This window comes from Balaenoptera musculus, chromosome 11, assembly GCF_009873245.2.
Source record: "Balaenoptera musculus isolate JJ_BM4_2016_0621 chromosome 11, mBalMus1.pri.v3, whole genome shotgun sequence".
NCBI lineage: Eukaryota > Metazoa > Chordata > Mammalia > Artiodactyla > Balaenopteridae > Balaenoptera > Balaenoptera musculus.
This window is the reverse complement of record NC_045795.1, coordinates 75939005-75960484: the sequence shown is the minus strand read 5'-3', so window position 1 is coordinate 75960484 and position 21480 is coordinate 75939005. Positions and strand designations below refer to the sequence as shown.

Sequence of the window (21480 nt, the reverse complement as noted above, 5' to 3'; positions counted from 1 at the left end):
TTTCAAATCCTAGATATTTTCGGATGGAAAGGTCTGCTCAATCAGAGGAATCTATCACCTAATGAAAGCAATTAAAGTAGCAATTAATTCAAAATCCATACCAGCAAAGGGCAAAAAATAAAAAGAAGGAAAATTAAGCAAAGAGCAAGCCTTATTAATAATTTCCTTTGTCTCAACTGTCCAGAAAAATGCATATTAGGATTCAAAAGCCCAGTCAGTGTCTTAATTTTCATCTTATTCTGTGATTACCAACATAAGGGTCCCACAGGCAGGTCACAGTACACCTGGCACATAGTAGGTCCCTAACAAATGATACAGGTTTGGGAGGAGAGAAGGTTTCTTTCTCCAAGAATCTCCTGTCCTTGACCAAAGGAGAACTTTGATCTTCATCTTTCATCTCCTAAGAATTAAGCTTTATGCCGAATAAAAGATGTTTTAATATCTTTCACAAAATGATTTTAATATATATTTTAATGTTCCAACAACCCACCAAAAGGCTGTAGGCCAACATGGTAAATAAATGAGTGTTGAGATTACAGATGATTTTATTTTTCCTCTATGTACCTTTCTGAATTCCCCTATTTTCCACAATGAACATTTATTACATTTCAATTTTTTAAAATTATGAAAAACAAGGAGATTAAAATAACATTCTCATTCAAACAGAGAGCAGTCTTCAAACTCCAAGGTGCTCCAAATCACCTGAAGATCTTGTTGAAAGGCAAATTCTGGTTCCATTAGTCTTGGGCGGGGCTGAGGTCTTGCATGTCTAACAAGCTCCCACGCTATAGCTGGACAAACCCTACCGCGCTTTGATTGCCAAGACTCTATAAAACACAGAAGTAATTCAGACACCAGCAATCCCAGTTTTAAAGAGATGATGATGGTAACAAGTCCTTAAATCAAACCAGGGCAACACCAGCAAAGTCCTACACTGAAAAATTAATGCATTTTGGGCTCCAGCCAGAAAGAGGGGAAAAAAACCAAAACAAAAAACTGAACTTTACTTGGAAGTACAGTACTCTCCTGGAAGCGGTTGTCTCCGTAGTTAAAAACAAATGAAATTGCTTCTTATTGATTTTAATTTAGGTTGGAACACTTGCTGTTCAATAATGCCAGCAAAGGAAACTGTGAGTGGGGACAAGATATGATAAAAGAGACAAACTCTGGAGGCCATCAGATACTCGGCTGACCTCCGGTCTCAGCTGTAGTTAAAACGTGATAGGCAGGATTAGGTGCAGGCAAAATAGACACCCAGATGCACCATTTTGCATTCATCTCATCCTCCAGGGCCTCTTACCATTATGGATTCTTTTTATTATTTTTTTAAATTCCAGCTCTAAATATTGTTCAATTAACTTTTACTCGTTTCCTTAAAGATCCTTAGGAGTCTCATTTACAAATAAAATCAAGAGAAGCAGTTAAGGCCAAGTGTTATCAGCATGTCTCCTTAAGAGAGGCTGTCCTTAGCACCAAAATAAAAGTCCTTGAATTCCTGGAGATAAAAAGCTCAAAATGAATGAACTCGAAAACCCAAACGGAGGAATGAAACCATTATGAAAGGACTATTTTTGGCAGGCAGGGGAGACGGTCCCTGTCCTTCTGGATACACCTAGTTACCTTCCCTTTGATGTACTTCCAGCTAATGCTGGTGCCCTTTGATTGAAAATGACCCATATCAACCCTTGGTTAACATAAGCAGAAAAAGAATGTATTGAAAGGATCCTGGACATCTCAAAGAATCCAATCAACCACCAAAGAATCCAGCTTCTGAAAGGGAAGGATCAGAGCAGCTCCGGGGATTCAGGCAGCAGGAACTGAGAGAGATATCTTCATGTCACTTGCCTCAAGCCTCCAATTCCAGGGAGAGAAGGTACGACTGGCCCAGCCTGGGTTTTGGACCTCAAATAGGGGTAGACAGAGCCTGTTGATTAGCATAAGGTCCCGGCAAGACCATGGAGGAGGGACCAATACCCAAAGAGTAGTAAAAAAAAAAAAATGGTAAAGAGATGCTGGGCAGGCAAAAACAAGAGCAGAATAATAATAGCAACAGCCATGTGCTTGCTAGAGACCAGAGCCTTAATTATATCCTCATTTAATTTTTACATCAACTCTATGAGATAGCAATCATTATTCCATCTCACAGATGAGGAAAAGACACAAAGCTAGTCCATGACAAACCAAGAGAACGCTACAGACTCAGTATACAAGACCACCATGAGAAAGTCACTCAGCCTTTCCCTGTGCTATTTTACGGTCTCCAGACAACAAAATCAAGCCCAAATGCCTCTGCCTGGCATTCAAGGGCCAATGTATCCAACACGGGGAGCCTCTCAAATCTCAGCAGTGTCCACCTGTAAGCTGACAGTCACTAATGGCTTTATGCCATAAGGAAGCAGCTAAGATACAAGGCAGACATGGGTCCAAGCCCCAGAACTGCATGACTTTGCCCACTGGTGAACCACCTTCACTGGCTCACTACTGCCTCTGCTCACGAGTTCCCTGGGCACATATAAGACATGAGCCAGGCTTTCAAAGGTTTATAGGACACCTACTCCCAGAAAGGTATCTTTCTCATTACTCTATTGCTCCTGAACACTAAGGGACTGAATCAGTATTTCAGCATTTTATTATATGGTTTTGGGGGCCTTCATTTTATTTCCCCAATTTGCACACATTTTTAGAACCTGCATGACACCAAGCAAAGTGCTATACATGTAAAGTTTCCACTAATATTTGACTTGAACCCATTATGTGCCTTGCAATAACATGCAAGAGGATACCTTTTGAAGTTTAAAAAAAAACATAACATCCCACTGGACAGCTCAGGCCTTCATTTCTGTATCTATGGACCGGAAAAGTAAAGTCCAGAAGTCAATGGTTTCACCCAAGACATGGTTAAATTCAACACTGATCCCATTCTTGTCAAACATAAGCAAAGGCTCCTTGGGTTCAAATTAGGCTTCTTCCTAGCTGTGTTCGCTGTCTTGGCCAAACAGTTCCATCTCTTACTGTCTCTCTGCCCCACTAGAGAAGGAGTATCTGTCTCAGAGTCATTCCAAGGTGATGAGAAATAATGCATTAAAAAAACTTACCACTTTGCCCAATCCTATTGCTACCCCTGTAATTTTTATCATTGACATACTGTAATACACATGAATATATTATATATTCAGCATTCCCGGTCAAAAAGATAAGGATATAGCAACCACCAAAATAAAGAAGCAATTCTGGGTGCTCTCGTTTACTCTTTGCATTCTTCACTGCTCTCTCACATTCTTGTGGCCACATGCTCCCAAACTGCCAAGCACAAGTCTCACATCACAGCCGACAAAAAGCCCCACAGCTGTGTGCAGCCTGCACTCAGAAATGACTCAAACACAGCGTCAGGGAGCAGAGGAAAAAGGACGCTGCAAACCCTTTCTATTAAAACAAGGGCTTTGGTTGTGTGGAGACAAAGCTGGTTTGACCTTCCTTCTCACCCCTGAGCTTTCATGCTTGCCGTCTGATTAGCTAGTGTCTGGAACTAATTAACAGGTGTGGCAAGAAAGAAAGAAGGAAAACAAACCTTGGCAACTTTCTCTCGGGAACTGATGACTCCAGATTTATAACAGCTCCTTTAGGACAGAACTGGCAGAGAACTCAGTGAGGCGAGTTCATTATTCACAGTGTCCACCGATTCGGCCTTCCAGTGTACCCACTACCAAGAAGGAAAAGTTAAGCATTCATCCCCGACTACATGATGGTTTCCTTGGCTATAGACAGTGCCCAAAATATCATGGACAAAAACACGTGAGCAGACCAAGCCTGAAGCCTTGGAGAAATCAGAGTGCGAGAACGTGAGTTTGCCCGGCTCCGGGGCTAAGACAGCAATGAAGGAAGCACAAATATTTTCCCCCCATCAAAGACATTACTTCTCTGTAACTACTTGGAAACCTCCAGAAACCAGTACAAATCACACACTACCTTGCAAACATGCCCTCTGCAGACGAAAGGTATAATTATATCCTGTTACCCAAGGTAACTTACCAAGAGCTCCCGAAAGTTTTCTGTAGCCAAAAGAAAATAATAATCTTTAAGTCCCTTACTTTATTCTTGGCCACAGGAAGAAAATACACTTACCCAGTAAGGCTTTTTTTCCCTTACTTCTGTTAACACACATATCATTTAGAGTTTAAAATGCACTCTAGCATTTCATCAACCTTATGTCAGAATACATACAAAGCCTTGATCCCGTACAGTGGCCAAGTATGAAAGAATTTAGACATCTGTCCAACTTGGCCTTCAGTCTTCAATCACCTGGCCTTTCCCCTTTTCAGAACCCGGCTATCAGTCTTAAAAGTACCCAGAGTTCAGTCCAGTAAGTGCAGTTCACAAGATGTGCCAAGCCGGCACATTCATCTATGTATGAATAGAAGTACCATGTTGTTAGGAAAAAGATGGATGGCTTTGGAGTCAGAAGCCTGGGTCCACCACTTTCAAAAGTATCTGATGCTGGGTAAGTTTCTTAATTAAGCAAAACTTCCATGTGCTCACCTGGGAAGCACAAGGATGAATTTCAGATAAGGTGTGTCCAGCGCCTAGCAAGAGGCCCACCACGCTCATAGTAGGTGCTCAATCAATGGCCACGCCACAGTGCGACACACCTGCAGGAGGAGTAACAGCAGAATTTCCAGACACCCTCCCTCTTCCCTGCAAGACTGGCTGGGCACAGAGGTGTTCATCGTAGGAATCAGGGCTTGAAGCAGGAAACACTACCAAGGAATAAAATTCCCAGACCTCGTGAAAGGACAGGGAGGGGGGCAGCTGTCAGTAGCAGCAGACACAGGCGATCACACCATCCCTAAAAAGGGATTTGCCTTGGTAACTCAAGAGAAATACTAAAACTCTGTGTGGACAGAAAGGTCTGGAGGACTATTTTCCTTTAAGAGTCACTCTGAAATCTGGCTCTGCCAAAGAGAATGAGAAAGTCCTCAGGGAGCTCCTTTTCTTCCCCTTCCCACGTGGTCACACACAGCTGCTCTCATCACCCCTCCCCTGGGTTTCCAAGGCAGGCTCAGGGTGGGGCCTGAGGACCCACTGACACTCCAACAACACCCTCACTTGAAGACTTCAACATCCTTGTTTATCCCTCATAAAAGAACTTAAAACTGAAACCCAGATTCTTATCGGCTGCACCAAACAAAGGGTATGTGTCCACCCTGCCAATTGTTCCCTGGGAAGGAAGCAGCCCCATCCAGAACCTGAAGAACAATTAAACAGGGATGGATTTTCCCAGCCAACTCGCTTCTTCCCTCCCCAGCAGCAGCCACCCTCGCCCAAGTTCTTGGCCTGCAGATGTGCACTGATACACAGGACCCTGGCTAGAAACCCTAGTAGGCAGACCTGAGCTTCCTGATAGAAGTGTGTTATGTCTCTCACATTCTCCCTATCTTCCACGTCCAAATTCAGCAGCAGGTTGGCAAGTACAGAATATCTACTCTACTTGGAAGAGCCTTTCATTTTAACATTCTGTTGTAGGAAGGAATCAAACATCCTCTAGAGATGTTTTGGATGTGTCTCTACTATAATAACACAGAGACAACCCCCCGACCCATCTCAACAAATCCACAGCTGTGGCAAAGCTTGGACAACTTCCTGGTAATAACCCAGAGTTCAGTGCTTGGATCTGGTATGAGATCGGCCAGAAACAGGAACTTGGGCCGCAATAAAACCAAATACCCAGGAGAGTAAATGCACGGGCCTGGGAGACTGTGTGAGGAAAGATTCTACGGCCTCTTCCACCTGGCAGGAGGGCATGGGCGCTACGACCCATTAGCACTCTTCTCAGGGAACTTCTGCAGGCCACTGGCAATCTCCGAAGATCTCTAAGGTCCCCTCTGCTTTTCGAATTGCTGAGCAAGAGTGCAATCAGAATGCTCAAGGTATTCTACGCAGTCCTGGATTTCCTAGGCAGCAGAGGCTGGTGTCTTAAAAGCATGCAGGCCTGTCTGCAACCCTCCACAGGTCCCACAAGGCATCACCAACGGGAACCAGAATGGGGAGAAATGGAAGCCAGGAGCTCTGCTAAATGCCCACTCAGGAGCTAAAACAATAACGGCTATTATTCTCAAGTGCTTCCTATTTGCCAGGCCTGTGCCAAACACCTTCCATGACTTACCTCATTTACTCCTTCAACAAATTTGTGGAGCAGGGACTATTAACCCATTTCACAGATGGGCAAACAAAGCCACAGCCCTCTATCCTGATATCACCCAGACTCCAGTGCTTCCTAGTGCCTGTGCCTCCCAGAAGGCAACTCTCTCCATCAATGACAAGGGTCTCTCCTGGTCCTGTGTTTTCAAGGGGCAGGGATGGAAAATGTGATCGCTGTCACACAGGGGACTGCAGTTATGAAATGTTCTTGTGAAATGTCAGGTAAGGTCTGAAGGAGCGCCCTAAACCGGCGCTATCCGATAAAAATACAGTGCAAGCCACGAATGGGAGCCACATATATAATTTTAAATTTTATGACAGTCACATGAAACAGTAAAAAGAAACAGGTGATATTACTCTTAATATAGTCCACTTAACTCTATATATCTAAAACATTATCATTTCAATAGACAATGTAAAATTTTAATGAGATATTTTACATACTTCTTCCATATGTCTTGGAAATCCAGTGTGTATTTTACACTTAAAACACATCTCAATTTGGACAAGTCACATGCCAAGTGCTCAATGGCCACATATGGCTGGGGGTTCCCATACTGGACAGCACAGCTCTACAGATATTTCACAGTAAATTAGCTAAGGTTCAACATTAGAAGGGACCTTTAGGGGGAAAATCCACACCCAGGAAACAAATATGGGCTCACTTGATGTCATCCAAGTACTTGGTATATTACCAACACCACAAATTTATCTGATGTCAGCTTCACGAAAGAATTCCTTTTGCCTTTTATCCCTGCTCTCCAATTTCCTTATCAAACATAATACCGATCAGAGGACAGCTCAAATTTTGACAAACAAGCTACCCTAAAGGTAACAACGAATGTATTCAGAGTAAACACAAGGTACTTTACCAGGTATAAACAACAGGGGGAAAGGGCCCATTTAGGCAGTCACAGTTTTGAAAACTGTTGTTACCAAGCCCATATGTAACACTTACTTAAACAGCTAAGAATTCAAAAAGGTGTCACTTTGGAATATAAACAGTCCTAAAAGAGCCATCATCTGATGCAGAACCTCTGGGCTTTGAAGAAATGAAAAAATAAGCAACTAATTTTAGATCCCTAAACCTCCATTAGTAAAGCTTACCCATTAGAATATGATGTAACCACCATCAAGAGACTGGACTTTTTTCCCCCTGAATAAATGAATGTGAATCAGGTATGAGCCCAAATCAATTTCATGGATCAGGAAGCCTTTGCACAGGTACTTGCTATTGATACCTGCTGTTTCAGGTCAATTTCAAAATAGCTGTATGGCTTAAAAATTGCCTGTATAGCAGCAAACCTATTTGCAAGGATATAAAAGCCCCTTGGATATGCCTCTCTAAATGCTATTTTCACAGGTTGACTAACATGTCTCAGTATAGCACAGGGATGGCACAAAAGTCCTCTCCCAGGCCAACTCTTACAAAGGATTCTAACCCCCAGTTCCGGCAAGCCTTAGCAGGAAAGAGTTCTGTGATCAATTAGCAATGTCTGCCATGGCTATGGGTAAAGATGAAGGGCCTCACATGTCAATTTGCAATCCCTGTGTAGAAAAACTGCAAAAAAACACAGGGGCAAGAAGAATACAAACACACGTGCTACAGACTTTCACTGAATGTTTCTATCTGCATGCACGCAGAGCACGCGAAGGGTCCCACATTAACAGAGATACAGCAAGGCATGTACATCTTACCCACACAGATAATTTCAGTAATGAGAATACCAAGGGTAACCTAAGCCTGATCCTTCAAGCAGGGGGTATTTAGGGCAAATTAAAACCTAATAGGGGCTTCCCTGGTGGCTCAGTGGTTGAGAGTCTGCCTGCCAATGCAGGGGACACGGGTTCGAGCCCGGGTCTAGGAGGATCCCACATGCCGCGGAGCAACTGGGCCCGTGAGCCACAGCTGCTGAGCCTGAGCGTCTGGAGCCTCTGCTCCGCAACAGGAGAGGCCGCGATGGTGAGAGGCCCGCGCACCGCGATGAAGAGTGGCCCCCACTCGCCGCAACTGGAGAAAGCCCTCGCACAGAAACGAAGACCCAACACAGCCAAAAATAAAAATAATAAATAAAGTAAAATGTATTCTGGACCACATAATTCCTTTAAAAAAAAAAAAAACCTAATAGACCTTTTAATACATCTCCGTCAATAGACAATGTTCCTGAGTGGTCACGTGTGCCTTAATTCATCCACCACCTACTCTGCCAGCAGAGAAGGAACATAATATCATCCAAAAAGCCAAATTCAAATTCTGATCCCACTACTTCATTAACTGTGGGATCTCTGCTCTCCCCGAGTTCTAGCCCTCCCACCTTTTCTTAGGGTTGCATGGTGTTAACTGAGGGCATAGTTATGCAAGCACTTCTTTCATAAATCTTAAGCAACAGCTATTAAAAACAGGTACCACTGATACCGTCCTATGCGCCTAATGCTTTCCTGGTGCTTTGCGCACAGGATCTCATTCCATGTTCGCAAGGACTCCAGGATATTGAAACTCCCATTCTACAGATGAGAAAAACAATCAAGTAGGTACAGACCCAAGTTAGTACAGGACAAAGCTCAGATTCACTAACTTCAGCCAGTTAACTTGACTGACAGATCTGTGCAATTCCAAAAACATGCATTTGCCACTGGCCTCTTTCATCTGAATCCACCCATCTTAAGTCTCATTTCCTCAAAACCCTGTTAAAGGTCCCTAGGCATCTGAGAGTTATTTCCACAGACTGCTTTGTTTATCTGGTCAGAGTGCTTACGGTTCCCCCAGCTTCTCCAGAAATCAATTTTCCCTTGACTCGGCATCTCGAGTGAAGGCACAAACCTCAGGAACCAGCAGGTCCCTCACATCAGTTAATACACTGCAGTAACTGAGACGTTTTTCTTTTAAAAAGCACATCCTAAAAAGGTCCAGAAAGAACTCTAATGCCAGAGTCACCCACCCTCTATCACATAAAATAATTTCAGCAGTTTCTGCGCAAATTGACCAATTGAGAAAATGAGGGGCTGATGCCTAAAACTGTCAAGTGATTTTCCGCACCCTCCACACGTGGCCTCTGCACACACGTAAGCAGAGAAAATGACTAGTTTTGGAAGAGAAAACAACTGGCTGGGAGACGAATAAAAGAGGGCAGGCACCGAGTAGCAATGTGTGCTGGGAAACTTAACTTATGCCTAAGCACATTTGGACTGACATGATGCACAGCTAACACCTGTTTAACCAAGGGCAGTAGACAACATGGTCAACCGATACCTGTCAAGCAAGCCCAAATGGTCAGTTCAGGCAAGCCCTTCTCCTAGACCAACCTGCCCAAAGCCATTACCAGGCAACAGATCAACATTCATCTTCACGCTCTACAGTCAGCTCAAGCAAGTTCTGCTGCCCTCTACCTACCTTGTGTCACTGTCACCGTCACCAGGACAACCAAAGCAGAAATGAGACCGCCTACTTCTCCTGCATCGACCCTACAGCCAAGGTCATTTCTGATGCAAATGAACACCAGATTCACAGAATTTAGCCTAAATTATTCCACAAGAGAGAAAAAAAAAAAAGGTTTGTGACCATCAAAACCTAACCCTGCTGCCCCATGAGACATCTGACCCCTAATTAGAATATATCATTTTCAGCAATAGATACCCTGGTGACCAGTAATAGGAAGTACAAATTTAGCTTCTCCGTTTTTAAAGATGGACTTCAAACACCATGACAATATATATAAACTCTGAGTTCTCTTAAGAAAGATGTTGACCTTGGATATCATGTCTCTTAAGAGGATGCAATGTGACATTTCTGGAAAACACATACAATGATATTATTACTGTCTTGTAAAATGTCCTGTAAGTGTTCTAGAGAGCATTAGCTGCTCATTCTCTCAGTGCTCAAAAATGACTACCAACACCTAGATACTGAGGATTGAGCAGGTGGAAGGACTGAGGTCTCGCCCTCAAAGGGCATAGAGCCTAATTAGGCTCTGAGTCATACACGAACAATTCACACAGATGTACCATATATTATAATGACTACTTAAAGAACATGTGCTGGAATTAGGGTGAAGAAATTACCTCCTCAAATCTTCCAAATGCCCATACCAAAAGCTGGACACACTACTCCATCCAAAGTTCAGGTTTTCCTATGTTGTTGTTGGATGAATTAAGATACGTGATATTTCCAACACAGATTAAAAATCCATACATGTGTCACATGCAAAAAATTATTAGACCAGGGAGATTATATGAAAAAATTAAGCTCTTTGGCAAGGGACCCACTAAGGTGACATCTCCAGTATTAATTTACTAGATTCTACTGTATTGGTCACTGGCCTTCCCTCTCTTACCCCCCATATCATGCCCTTCTTGGGGAGTTTGGTAACAAGAAAGTGACCAAGGGCACTAGTTCTTAAATGAGAAACTTTTTAAAATTGAACAAGCCAACAGCAATTTAGATCAGCAGTAAACCTGCCACATTATTATGAAGTATCCAAGCAGCAGGCTATGTGCAGAGCCAAAAAAACAACACAGCCAGGAGAGGTGAACTTCAGACCCAGAGGAAGGGCGCCACTTCATCAGCCAATGATGCACGTGGTTGCGCTAGCGCATGCGCACACATACACATACACACACAAGCAATCCAGGCAATCAAAACCCCAAACAAACAACAGCAAAAAAAGAAAAAGAGAAAAAAAAAGTGTCCCTCGGGTAGAAATCTAGAAATCACCTATGCAGGTGGCAAACACCTCCAGAGATCAGCTGAGAATTGTAAATAACCACTGCGGGCCAGGTGAGGGCCCCAGCTCAAGGGGCAGCCACTATTTAATTCCAGCTTACTGCTGTCACCCAGCAAGACACATGCCCTACGTTGCTATCCCTTCCAGTTTTCCAGGAGTTGCGCAGACGTTTATGAGAAGCCCCCATGAGGGCAGGAGTCTCCATCCGTTTTGGTCACCACTGTCTCCCCAGTGCCTGGCACGCTGCAGGCATTCAGGATACACTTGATGACATGAATGAGAAATGCCCCGTTTTTTAATTCAACTTTTTTTCAACACAATATGGCCAAACAGAGCACCTGCTGGCCAGAGGTCCCCTGCACAGCTCCAAATAACCCGAATGACTGTCCTTTCTCCATTCCTCTTTTCCAGAGTAAGCTCAGGAACTACCTTGGGGATTTCTTTTTAGATAAAGAATCCTGCCACCACCATCCCAATCCTAAATCACATTCAATAGTTTTAAAATCCAGGCATAACTTCATTGGCATGAGCAAACTTCCTTTTTTCTTTTTTAACCTGGACTCCAGGAGAAATCAGGTTTCCTGTTTAAAAAAAAAAATAGCTTACAGGCATTTCATTAACCAAGATCCACTCACTACCTTGTTTGTTAACTCGCCCGGGATATTGTGCAGCAGGGTTTGCGAAATAATCAAAGGGTTCTTAACGCCTTAAAAAGCAAACTCTCAGAGTAAAGCTAACCGGAAGGACCCCTCACAAATCACATTACAATATGGGCTGGGAATCTGAGTTGTGTATTGCAGAAAGGCCACAACCTCCCAAACCACCCAGTGTGTAATCAACAATCCCTAAAAATTCCGGAAGAATTTTAGAAGCCATTTAGTTAAGGGTGAGGAAAACAACCCCAAAGAAACTGAGGCTCTTGCCCAGATCCCACAGCTGGCTTGGTGGGCTTCCATGGCTAGTTCTAAACTCCAGAGAAAAAATCCAGAACCCAAACCATCTCGTGCCAAGCACAACTCCCTTAAGACATTTTCCTTGAGTCATAATTCAGAGCCTGCAGGCCACACTCAAATGATACATGGGATGACAATAATAACCCATTATTATAACATAACCATATTCAACGCCCCAGACGAAAGTTCTCAAATTATAAACTAAATGAATTTAGATCTTTTTGAAGAGGATTCAGAAAAACTCACCAACAGCAAACTCACTCTATTCACAGTTATTATCAGCTTATTCAGAAGCTAAAGTAATTTGCAGAAAGGTCACCTCTTCAATGTAACCAAATAAAATGCTATAGTAATTGCCTTACTTCCTTATTTAATTGTAGCAAGTACAGGAAAACACCTTTATTTCACCCAGTGTTTATGGTACTTGCTTATATGGGAATAGTAGTGTCAAATACAAACGGCTGGGTCTGTCTTTTAACCGGCCTTCCTGTGCAATTAGGAAAAACACCTTCCAAATGAACAGCAACCATTCTGACTCGAAATAATTCTTTTTTTTTTCCCCCCCCATTTATTTATTTATTTATTTATCTTTGTCTGCTTTGGGTCCTCCTTGCTTCGCGCGGGCTTTCCCGGCGAGCGGGGACTACTCTTTGTTGCGGTGCGCAGGCTTCTCATTGCGGTGGCTTCTCTTGTTGCAGAACACGGGCTCTAGGCACGCGGGCTCAGTAGTTGTGGCTCGCGGGCTCTAGAGCACAGGCTAAGTAGCTGTGGCGCACGGGTTTAGTTGCTCCTCAGAATGTGGGATCTTCCCAGACCGGGGATCGAACCTGTGTCCCCTGCACTGGCAGGCAAATTCTTAACCACTGCACCACCAGGGAAGTCCCTGACTCAAAATAATTCTGAGAGACAACTAGAGAGACATATTTTACCTACCCCCCCAACAAAGGTGACCTTGAACAAGTGACAACCTCCTTTTGGGTTTAGTTTCCTCATCCTAAAGTAAGGATACTCACGGTTTCTTCCAGAGAGGATTAAAGGCATGTAAGAAGCTCAGACACAGCAGCTAGATCATGGCAAGTGCTTGGTGAGTATGGGCTCTTACAACCATTGTTCCCATTTTAGAGATTCAAAAAATGAGGCCCATTTGCTCAACATAACACTGCTACAACAGATCAAGAATTTCAACCTGGACCTCTGAGGTCTCCCAGACCCCCACTACCACTCAACCCCACTTCCACAGGATGTTGAGGAATTTGCCCAGTGACATAGTGAAATGCCAGCTACCCAGTGACATAGCCAAGGCCAAGACTATGGCTCTTAACCTCCACACTCACTGAATTGAAACACTTCAGGAAAAATGATATATTTTAAAAAATGAACAGAACTCATTTTTTATAAATAACCATCGCTTTGTAAATGAATCCTACTGATGATTCGTGACTAACTTGACTCCTGAAAAGTCGATGACATTTCCTCAGTAATCTGGACTATGCTTTTATGTTTGGTAAATGGCTAATGGCTGTGTCTCCTACCCAAATTATTCCAAATTGATGAGTTTATCTGATTTAAGTGCACTGTGGAATTCATGTGGCTGCAATGGTGTCAGAATTCAAACACCTCTTGGATTCATCTAATAACTCGTATGAATTCCTCAAAAGTATACCCACTGCAGTATCAATTGACTACCTGCTTCCCTCTCCTTGTTAAGAAAATAGTATCACAGACCCAAAAATAAGAGCAGTTGTCCTATTTTCTTACATGGAAGTGTTACATATTCCATGAACTATGCTTTCATTGCTTCTTTTTTAGTTGCTAGATTTCCGCAGCCAACTGTGTCACTTTGCTACAGCCCCAAAATAGCTAAGTCGAGTAGTTTAAAATCATTTTGTTGTTTGGTCAGAAAACCATCATGCTGATTTCTGTTTGCAAAAAAACTGATTAGAGGGCAGGAGCTTTGCACGCACAGTGTGTGGTTCTCTCTTGTATACTCTGCAGGTCTGAATCCATGAAGATATGGAGACAAGGGCATACGTGTGTTCAAGTGTCACACAAGTACAAAATAAAAGCAACACCCAAAGACTACTGTTTGTTTCCCATTAGTGGCACACAATTAAAACCCAGAAATGACAGTCAAAGGTAGACCCATTCCTCCTTGGTTACCACACAGCACAGCAGGCCTTACAAGGGGGATGGGCATTCCAGGGTGCAGGACCAAGCAACTCTTTCTACAGAGGATAACACCACACAGGGATCTTGCATGGTACATTTTAAGCCTGCAGAAAACATTTTTCACCTTTTAAGCAGGGAAAGAGGAGACCTCCTTTGCGATGTGAGCAAGGAGGTTATCTCAGACTTCACGGAGGCTTTCTCATTTCTTTAAACCTCAAAATGTAACCATTTTACTAATTATACATGGGATGCTCTCATGCCAGCCTCCCTCGCCCTCAAGAACAAATCCAGGCACAAAAATCATCATGCACGTTTATATAAGTTTTGAAAATGTTTTTGTTTTTACATATAATTGTCTTTTTCAGTTCAATTTTCTTCTTTCTCTATATTCCTACCCAAATCTCTCTAACACACACACACAAAAAATGGTTAATTTATTGAGCACTTACTATTTACCATGCACTGTGCTAAGTCCTTTGGCATGCATTCTCATTCAAGCCTCACGAAGACCTTAGGAGTCAGGGTCCTATCACTATGCCAATTTGCAGAGAAAGAGAGGGCAAAAAAGTGAGGCACAGAGAAGTTAAGTAACTTGTCTAAAGCAGCACAGCTAGTAATGGCAGAGGCCGATTGGCCCGAGATGATATTCTGATACATTTTAAACAACTTTCCATAGCTACCTGGTTCAGAAAGGAAATAAAAAGTATTAACAAGTTCTAGGCTCCTAAAAGATTTCTCCTTTTCATATGCAGATAAAACAGTGCAGTGATCCTCCTTCAGTGTGGAAGTTGCCTCCCACCCTCCACCCCAAGAGCAGCAGGAACACCACCCAATTCAGTTAAGGGGGCTCCGAAAAGAGAAACCGGGCACATCTGGAACCTGGTTAGCTGACTGGCATTCCCCCACCCAGCCCTAAGAGCACTTTTTACAATGGTTTTTTTAAAAAATAATCATATCAAGTGCTGTAGTCATAAAAATTTTGAGACTGCATAGGCCTGGCAAACCAACTCACAAAGATCATATATTTTTTCTGTCAAAACACCAAACATTTTGCTACGAGTCATACCAGATGAAATGGCCCCTCCAATTATAGGTGTCCCTATAGAAGGAGACAACTGCTCATGAAGCCCTCTAGCTACCTCAAGCGATCTTGCACAGCCATCACTGATAAACCTCACAGTGCTTCTCATAATAGGAAAAAACCACAAACTTATCAGTTACATATTTCAATCATCACAGGCTTTTCTGAAAATGAAATTCACCTACATTACTTCCAAACTTTTTTTTTTAAGAGACATTAACAATTCCTTTGTCTTGAAAATTTGAAACAAAAAGGAATTGTACGAAAAAAGCAAGGAGAGGTAAACGGTATTTAAAAACATGCATCATTTTTGGAGTGATTTTTTTGGTTAGAACTCCATGTAAACAAATAAAAAATAAAAAGTCAAAGCAAAGTCAGTAACAGAGAACTTTTTTTACAGATGTGCATTTGCTCTTCTGAGTGCACAGAACACTGCCACAGTTCTGGAATTGGGTCTTTTACAAGCAAGATGGTCACTTCCATTTCTCAGACAGGCAAACAAAGGTATGGGACCGTTTAATCATTTGGGAATACTTACTGAGGGCCTAATGTGTACCAAGACAACCTCAGTCTGGTTCAAATTCAGCAACGGCCCATGGAATTCCACAAGCAGCTCTCACCGCCTGTTGGGGGCAGGCTATTCTCAGAAGAACATTCTCACTTTCCTGAGCCCCTCCCTCAGTAGCTACCAGCTTTGCCCAGATCAAGCTCAGACGGAGAACTAAAAGTGGAGGCAGGGCACATCTCCTTGGCTTCCTTTATATTGTTAGATACACAGACCTTTTATTCTTTACACAGCCAGCCAAAAACGCAGCTTTGCTCATTACCACCCCTCACCTGATAATGGTCAACCTATAACCAAAGCCCACTAAGAGCTTACTGGGGGGGGTCAAGCACTTTTGAGATAACTTCAGATGCTTTGAATTTCTCCCATAAAGTCTGATTTATGAAATGTGACTACATGAAAGATATGCCCTAGAATTAAAGTGTTAATCACAACTTTTTTTCATTCTTGAAACTCAGAATGCACACCCATATTACAACTTTATCCTGCTTAGGAATGACATTGCATTGTCCTGCATGCTTTGAGTAGAATGCTGAAGGTATATTCAGATTTAAAAGAAAAAAAAAAAAAAAAAACACCTTTCACCATAAAAGGAAAGCGGTAAAGCAACAAAGCACTAGCAACACTTAATTGCTTTCCTCATCTAGGTATGGCTAATGTGTCCAGACTGTCCTTTTGGTCAAGAAGTTTCCAGGAAAATGAGGGAGGGGTAAGGAAGTAGGAGGGGATCCCTAATAATAATTGTTCTGGGGCATTTTAAATGCTCTTTCATAAAAGGCAAGAAAGTTCATTTCAATTAGTGCAGTGATATGTAACTGATTATACTACATTAACTTGGGAGTTTTTCAGAATAGAAAGATGAATCAGAAAGGGTTTTTGTTTTATTTTGCTATGTTAAATCATCAGCATTCCCCATACTGCCTCATTTAAACAATGTTATCTTTTATTCTGTGAAAACGGGTCCATAATTAAGGGGAGATGCCCAGAGCTTCACAACTGGTTAGTTCTTTTTCTCATTTCAGCCAACCTTTCCAATAACCATTCTGCCTGTGGCAACAGCAACTTCCCTACTTCCAAAAGGTCCTGTCATGCCTATTTGTACTAATATTCTTCATCAACTCTGTAATATGAACACTGTTTAGAAGGAAACATCGAAAATTTTATTCCATGACTGCATTAGAGGGACCAAGTTTCAAGACTGGACAAAGATCCTCCATTTTCAAATAAGACACTTTGGAGAAGGGGCTGGGGGGGGGCATGGTTTCTCACCCCATCCCTGAAGAGTAAGATTGCTGACTTACAAATATGTTACTTCTGCGTTTTTCTAATAAGGCCATAAAGGATGTCCATCAGGACTAAAGCATGTACATGCAAATACACCAAGAGACAGCTCAGAGGGAGATTCGCAGGACATCAATCATAGATCCTCCGATTCTGACACATCCAAGGTACACAGCAGAGCTTACCCATCTGAAATGTTTCCAACATCAGCCTCCTAGATGTAATGTCATTACTGTACAAAACATATCAGAATCAAAGAGAAGGGTTTCAACTCTGAGGGCAGAAAGAGAAGTCAATTAAAAAAAAAAATTTAGTTTCTGCTGAATAGCTTAAGAACGTAAAATGCACAAAATGTTAAATTAACCCTTCCAAATAACATAATTTATTTGCTGTTGGAGGCACTTAAATTCTCAATGATTAGAAACATATACACCCAATGCTTAAATGAACTGTGTGTAAGATTTGCTTTAAAATAATGAGGTGTTGGGGAGGATGGGGTGGGCAATGGAAGAGGGAAAATTGAGTTGTAACTGTTACAGCTGAGTAGGGGGTTCACAGGGGCCCATTATATTTTTCCATTTTCATAAATTTTTCCATAATATTTTTTTTAGATGTCAGAAAACAACGTCCTATGCACTACATCATGTTGATAACACTTGTGCTCTGGAAATGGAAACATCCGTTGAAACATTAATGGCGACACGGGTCCCACACCTGCCATACTGTTGTTGAGAGACTAAAAGCCACTGTTTCCCATCCTCTGGGGAAAGACTCAGGCCAGGGTAATGTTTGCAAAACCCTTCCAAATTAAAGTTACCCTGTATCTTTCACAGGAGCTGAGAACAAATGTATCAGAAAAGTTAGCACGATTCTGAGAGGAAACAAACAAAATAACCAACAAGGGATTTTGGTGAAGATGTCACAAGGAGGACCCTAATCCAACACCAGAAGCATCTTTGTCCCTCGTGTCAACCAGATAAAGCCTTCCCAGGTCAGGGCTGCCAAGAAGGGGCGTCCCAAAGCGAACTCGGGTCCCCAGCGGTTGAGAGCCGCCCAGGAGCACCAGGGCGGAGCTGAGGCCGCCTCTCCGCTCCCAGGCGCATCTGCAGCGGCCCAGCCTCCAGCCCCAGCCTCATCCCACCGCGGCCCCACGGCACCTAGGCGGGTGGAGGTGGCGGGAGCCTGACGAGTGGCTCGGGGGCGCCCCCTGAGGTCCAGCAGTGTCGCGGCAGTTTCGGAAAATGGAAAGCAGGCGTCTCCGGCTCTTGACATTTTAACTTTGGTTGCAAAGGCTGCTGCTGCACCCTCTCCGGGCGCACTTTCCCAAACCACAACCCTCCTTACCCGCGCCTCGCACTACTGCCCCTTCCCTTTCCGACACCCTTCGGCTCCCGAACCACGGAATGGGCTATTTACCTCGTAGCGTGAGCACGCATAGAAAATGCGGAAGACGAAAACTGTCCCAGCCCGACGCAAGCGGCATCACTGGTGGTCCCATTTTGGATTTCAAGGCTTCCTCAGACATCAGGAAAAAGAAATCGCGGCTTGGCCCACTGACTGCACACCCGAGTGTAAGGAGAAGGCCAGAAGTGGAGTTAGAAATTCCTCGTATTTCGTAAGGCTGCTCCCCTGCTGCCTCCCACTCACCCCAGTAAAACGTGACCCTTACGAAGCTCAACCCCAGTGTGCACCTGAGCCCACTCAGCCGGCAAGTCCACGACAAAGAAAAAAGTCTAGGAGGAGCAATGATTAACACAAATACTGAGCACTGGGGAAGCAAGGGAGATGTTTAAGGGTAAATGTCCACACCGCCCCCAGGTCCCAGTGGAGGCAGGACCCTGGTGAGCAAACCCCAGGCCTCGGGTGAGTGTGAACGCACGTCCTCGCTCGGCATCCGAGCTGGGGTTCTGGGCTGTGGCCGGAGTTCCGTGCGGTTCCAGGGACAGGAGAATGCGCAAAGGGAAATGCGAAGTGCCCGAAAAAAAGACAGTGCTTTGCCTCTCTGCCCCTCGAGGCCACCCCCGTGCCTGCAAAGGGGAAACTCGCTGCCAGTCCCCGAGGGCAGCAAGAGCGCCCGCGACCTCCTCCAGGGCGCACGACGGAGCTGGGAGACCCGGTGCACCAAAACCGTGCGCTCGGGCCACCCGGGGACAGACGGCTATGACAAGGGGGAGCAGAAACATCGGGCGCAGATTCCTTTTTTTCTGGATCGCACCCTCCTCCGAATATCCAGGAGCTGGTGGATGAGAAGGCAGAAAAACGAAGGGGGGGGGGGTCCCTGTCCTTAGGAGAGCAAAGGATGAAAAACGAATCGCTCCCTTCTTCCCACCCCTTCCCCGACTAGAGCACAGGACGAGGCCTCCGCCTGGGGGAGGGGGCCGGACAGACCGAAGGGAGCTCGGGGCTGCAGCCTGGGGGGAAAGGGGAGGCTACAAGAAGAAAGAGGGAGACAGCTGGCTGGCTTCTGCCCTCCCCTAGTGGAAAGAGGAAGGGGGGGTCGACCGGTGGAGGGCTGGAAGTGGAGGGTCGCCGAGCCGCACACCGCTACGTGCGGTGATTTATTATCTTCATCAATGGCCAATACTGTTTCTGTCTTAACCCGACCAGAAAGGAGCGGGTCTGGGTCTGCCAACCGCGAACAGCCTGCAAAAGGGTAAAGATAAAGGTAGGCAGGGCGCGAGACAGAAAAAAATCTGCCCCGGCACGAACAGCAACCCAGCCGCCGACCCGCCCCCCCCCGCGCCCCGATCCGAGCAGCCCAGCCAAGCAGAGTTGGGGGATAAAGGGGCCACGGGCCCGGGCTGGGGGAGCCACGAATTTCCCTAAACCGCCTGCTCCCTGCCCTCCCACCGCGCCCAGGCCCCCGCGCCCAGGAAGGCTCCATCGCGCCGGCACCGAAGCTCAGCCCGTGCCCCAGCTTCGAGCCAGGGTCGTCCCTGACCCCCGAGACCAGAATGCACCCTGCTCCCAACATCCCCAGTCCGCCACGGCCAGCCTCCAGCTTCCAGTCCCCGAACACTAGCCTCTCCAAAGAGTCAGGGAGCAGCAAATCAAGCCCCCCCCCTTCTGAACCCCTTCAATCCTCGCCTGAGCGACGGACGCACCCTGGGCCCCCCAAACCCACAGAGACATACTCCCCATGGCCCCAATCTCCCCAACAGCCCCAGAGCACTAGCTCTCCCGAACAGCGGCGGGTCAACAGAACGAGTCTTCTTTTCTCCTGACTCCGACTCCCCCAGGCTCCCTAAACCCGAGCGAGAGACAGACTCCTGCGGCCCCTGTCCCCCTCCCCGACCAGCCCCTGCTTCCACCTTGCCCAACCACCAGCCTCCCTAATTACGCCGCCAGACCCAGCGGAGCGGCTCCCTCTCTCCTCCGCGGGCGTCGACCCCCCTCCACCCTCTCCGGGGTCCCCGGGACGGGCACCCGAGCTCCATGCCCCGGCGGCAACTCCGCATCCCCCGCGCGCGCTGGCCAGGGCCGCGTCCCCTCGGCGGCCGGCACTCACCGGGGAAGCACACGACATAATGGAGCACGGAACTGGTGATTTTCAGGAACAAAATCCACCAACACGGTTCCAGTAACCTCCGCATGTCCGAAAACGCACATCGAAAAGAAAAAAGCAGGGGGGGTAAACTTGTTGAATAAGTTCTTGCCTCGGTGTAAGCCTCCGCTAAGCCCGGGCTCTTCCCCTGCTAGTCCGCTCTACTGGGCCCCCGCGCTCGGCGGACCGAGTCCCCCTGGAATCCGGGAAGCCGCCGAGCGCCCCCCGGAAAAATCTCAAAAAGTGACCGAGAACGCGGAGCCACGCTGGGGACGATCCTCGGCGGAGAAGGGCTGCTTTCCGTTCAAAAAGGAGCGAGCCGAGCGGGCAGGGCGAGGAGTCGGCGGGCGGCGGTGATGCCTGGGGCCCGGGGTAGGCAAGGACCGCAGGCGGCGGCGAAGGCGGCGAGCAGCCGAGGATCCCCAACTTGAGTCGGCAGAGCAGCCCGAGAGCCGGCGGGCGGCGGCGGGGCTGAGCGCGGCGCTGCGTCTCCGGGCTTCAGGCAGGCAGCTCCTTCCAGGGCCCGGGGAAGGAAGAAGGCATGTTTGCGAGCGGGGAAGGGGAGGGTAAAGGCGGGGGGAGCGAAGAGCCCCCCAAAATAGAAACAGCCAGAGGAAACCGAGGGAAACACAAAGGATCTCAGAGGGGCGCTGGGGCGAGGGCGCCTTCAGTCCATGCTCCTGAAAGTTGTGGCTCTGGCGCGAGCTGGGGAGGATCGGGGAGCGCGGGGCTGGAAACTAGCCATGCCTCCATACAGGAAGTAACATGTGAGCATGGATCCTGGCAGAGACTTTAAAGCCGGCGAGCGAGCGAGCAAGGGGCGCGCGGCGGCGGTGGCGCGCGACCCAGGGCGCGCAGCCGGGCTGCCGGCGGCGGGCGGGCGCGCGCGCCCCGCGCTCTTAAAGCAGCCGCACTCGGCTCCCACCTCGCAGGCGTCCCACAACCCGGTTCTCCCCGCCCGCAGCCCCGGG

At 46.0% G+C, this 21480-nt stretch overlaps 1 protein-coding gene across 4 annotated transcripts in view; it reads right to left on the bottom strand.

The window, feature by feature from the left end:
• PTPRG (protein tyrosine phosphatase receptor type G) overlaps positions 1–21266 on the bottom strand; it is a 721438-nt gene extending 700172 nt beyond the window's left edge. For 2 of the 4 annotated variants that reach the window (XM_036869404.1, XM_036869405.1), the window contains exon 1: positions 20474–21266. In XM_036869404.1, the coding sequence (XP_036725299.1) occupies positions 20474–20558 (85 nt within the window). In that variant the 5' untranslated portion in view covers positions 20559–21266. Of the gene's footprint in view, positions 1–18381; positions 18521–20473 lie in introns of those variants that run through there. The other 2 variants (XM_036869402.1, XM_036869401.1) reach the window with 2 other exon arrangements.
• Between the last annotated feature and the right edge of the window lie 214 nt (positions 21267–21480).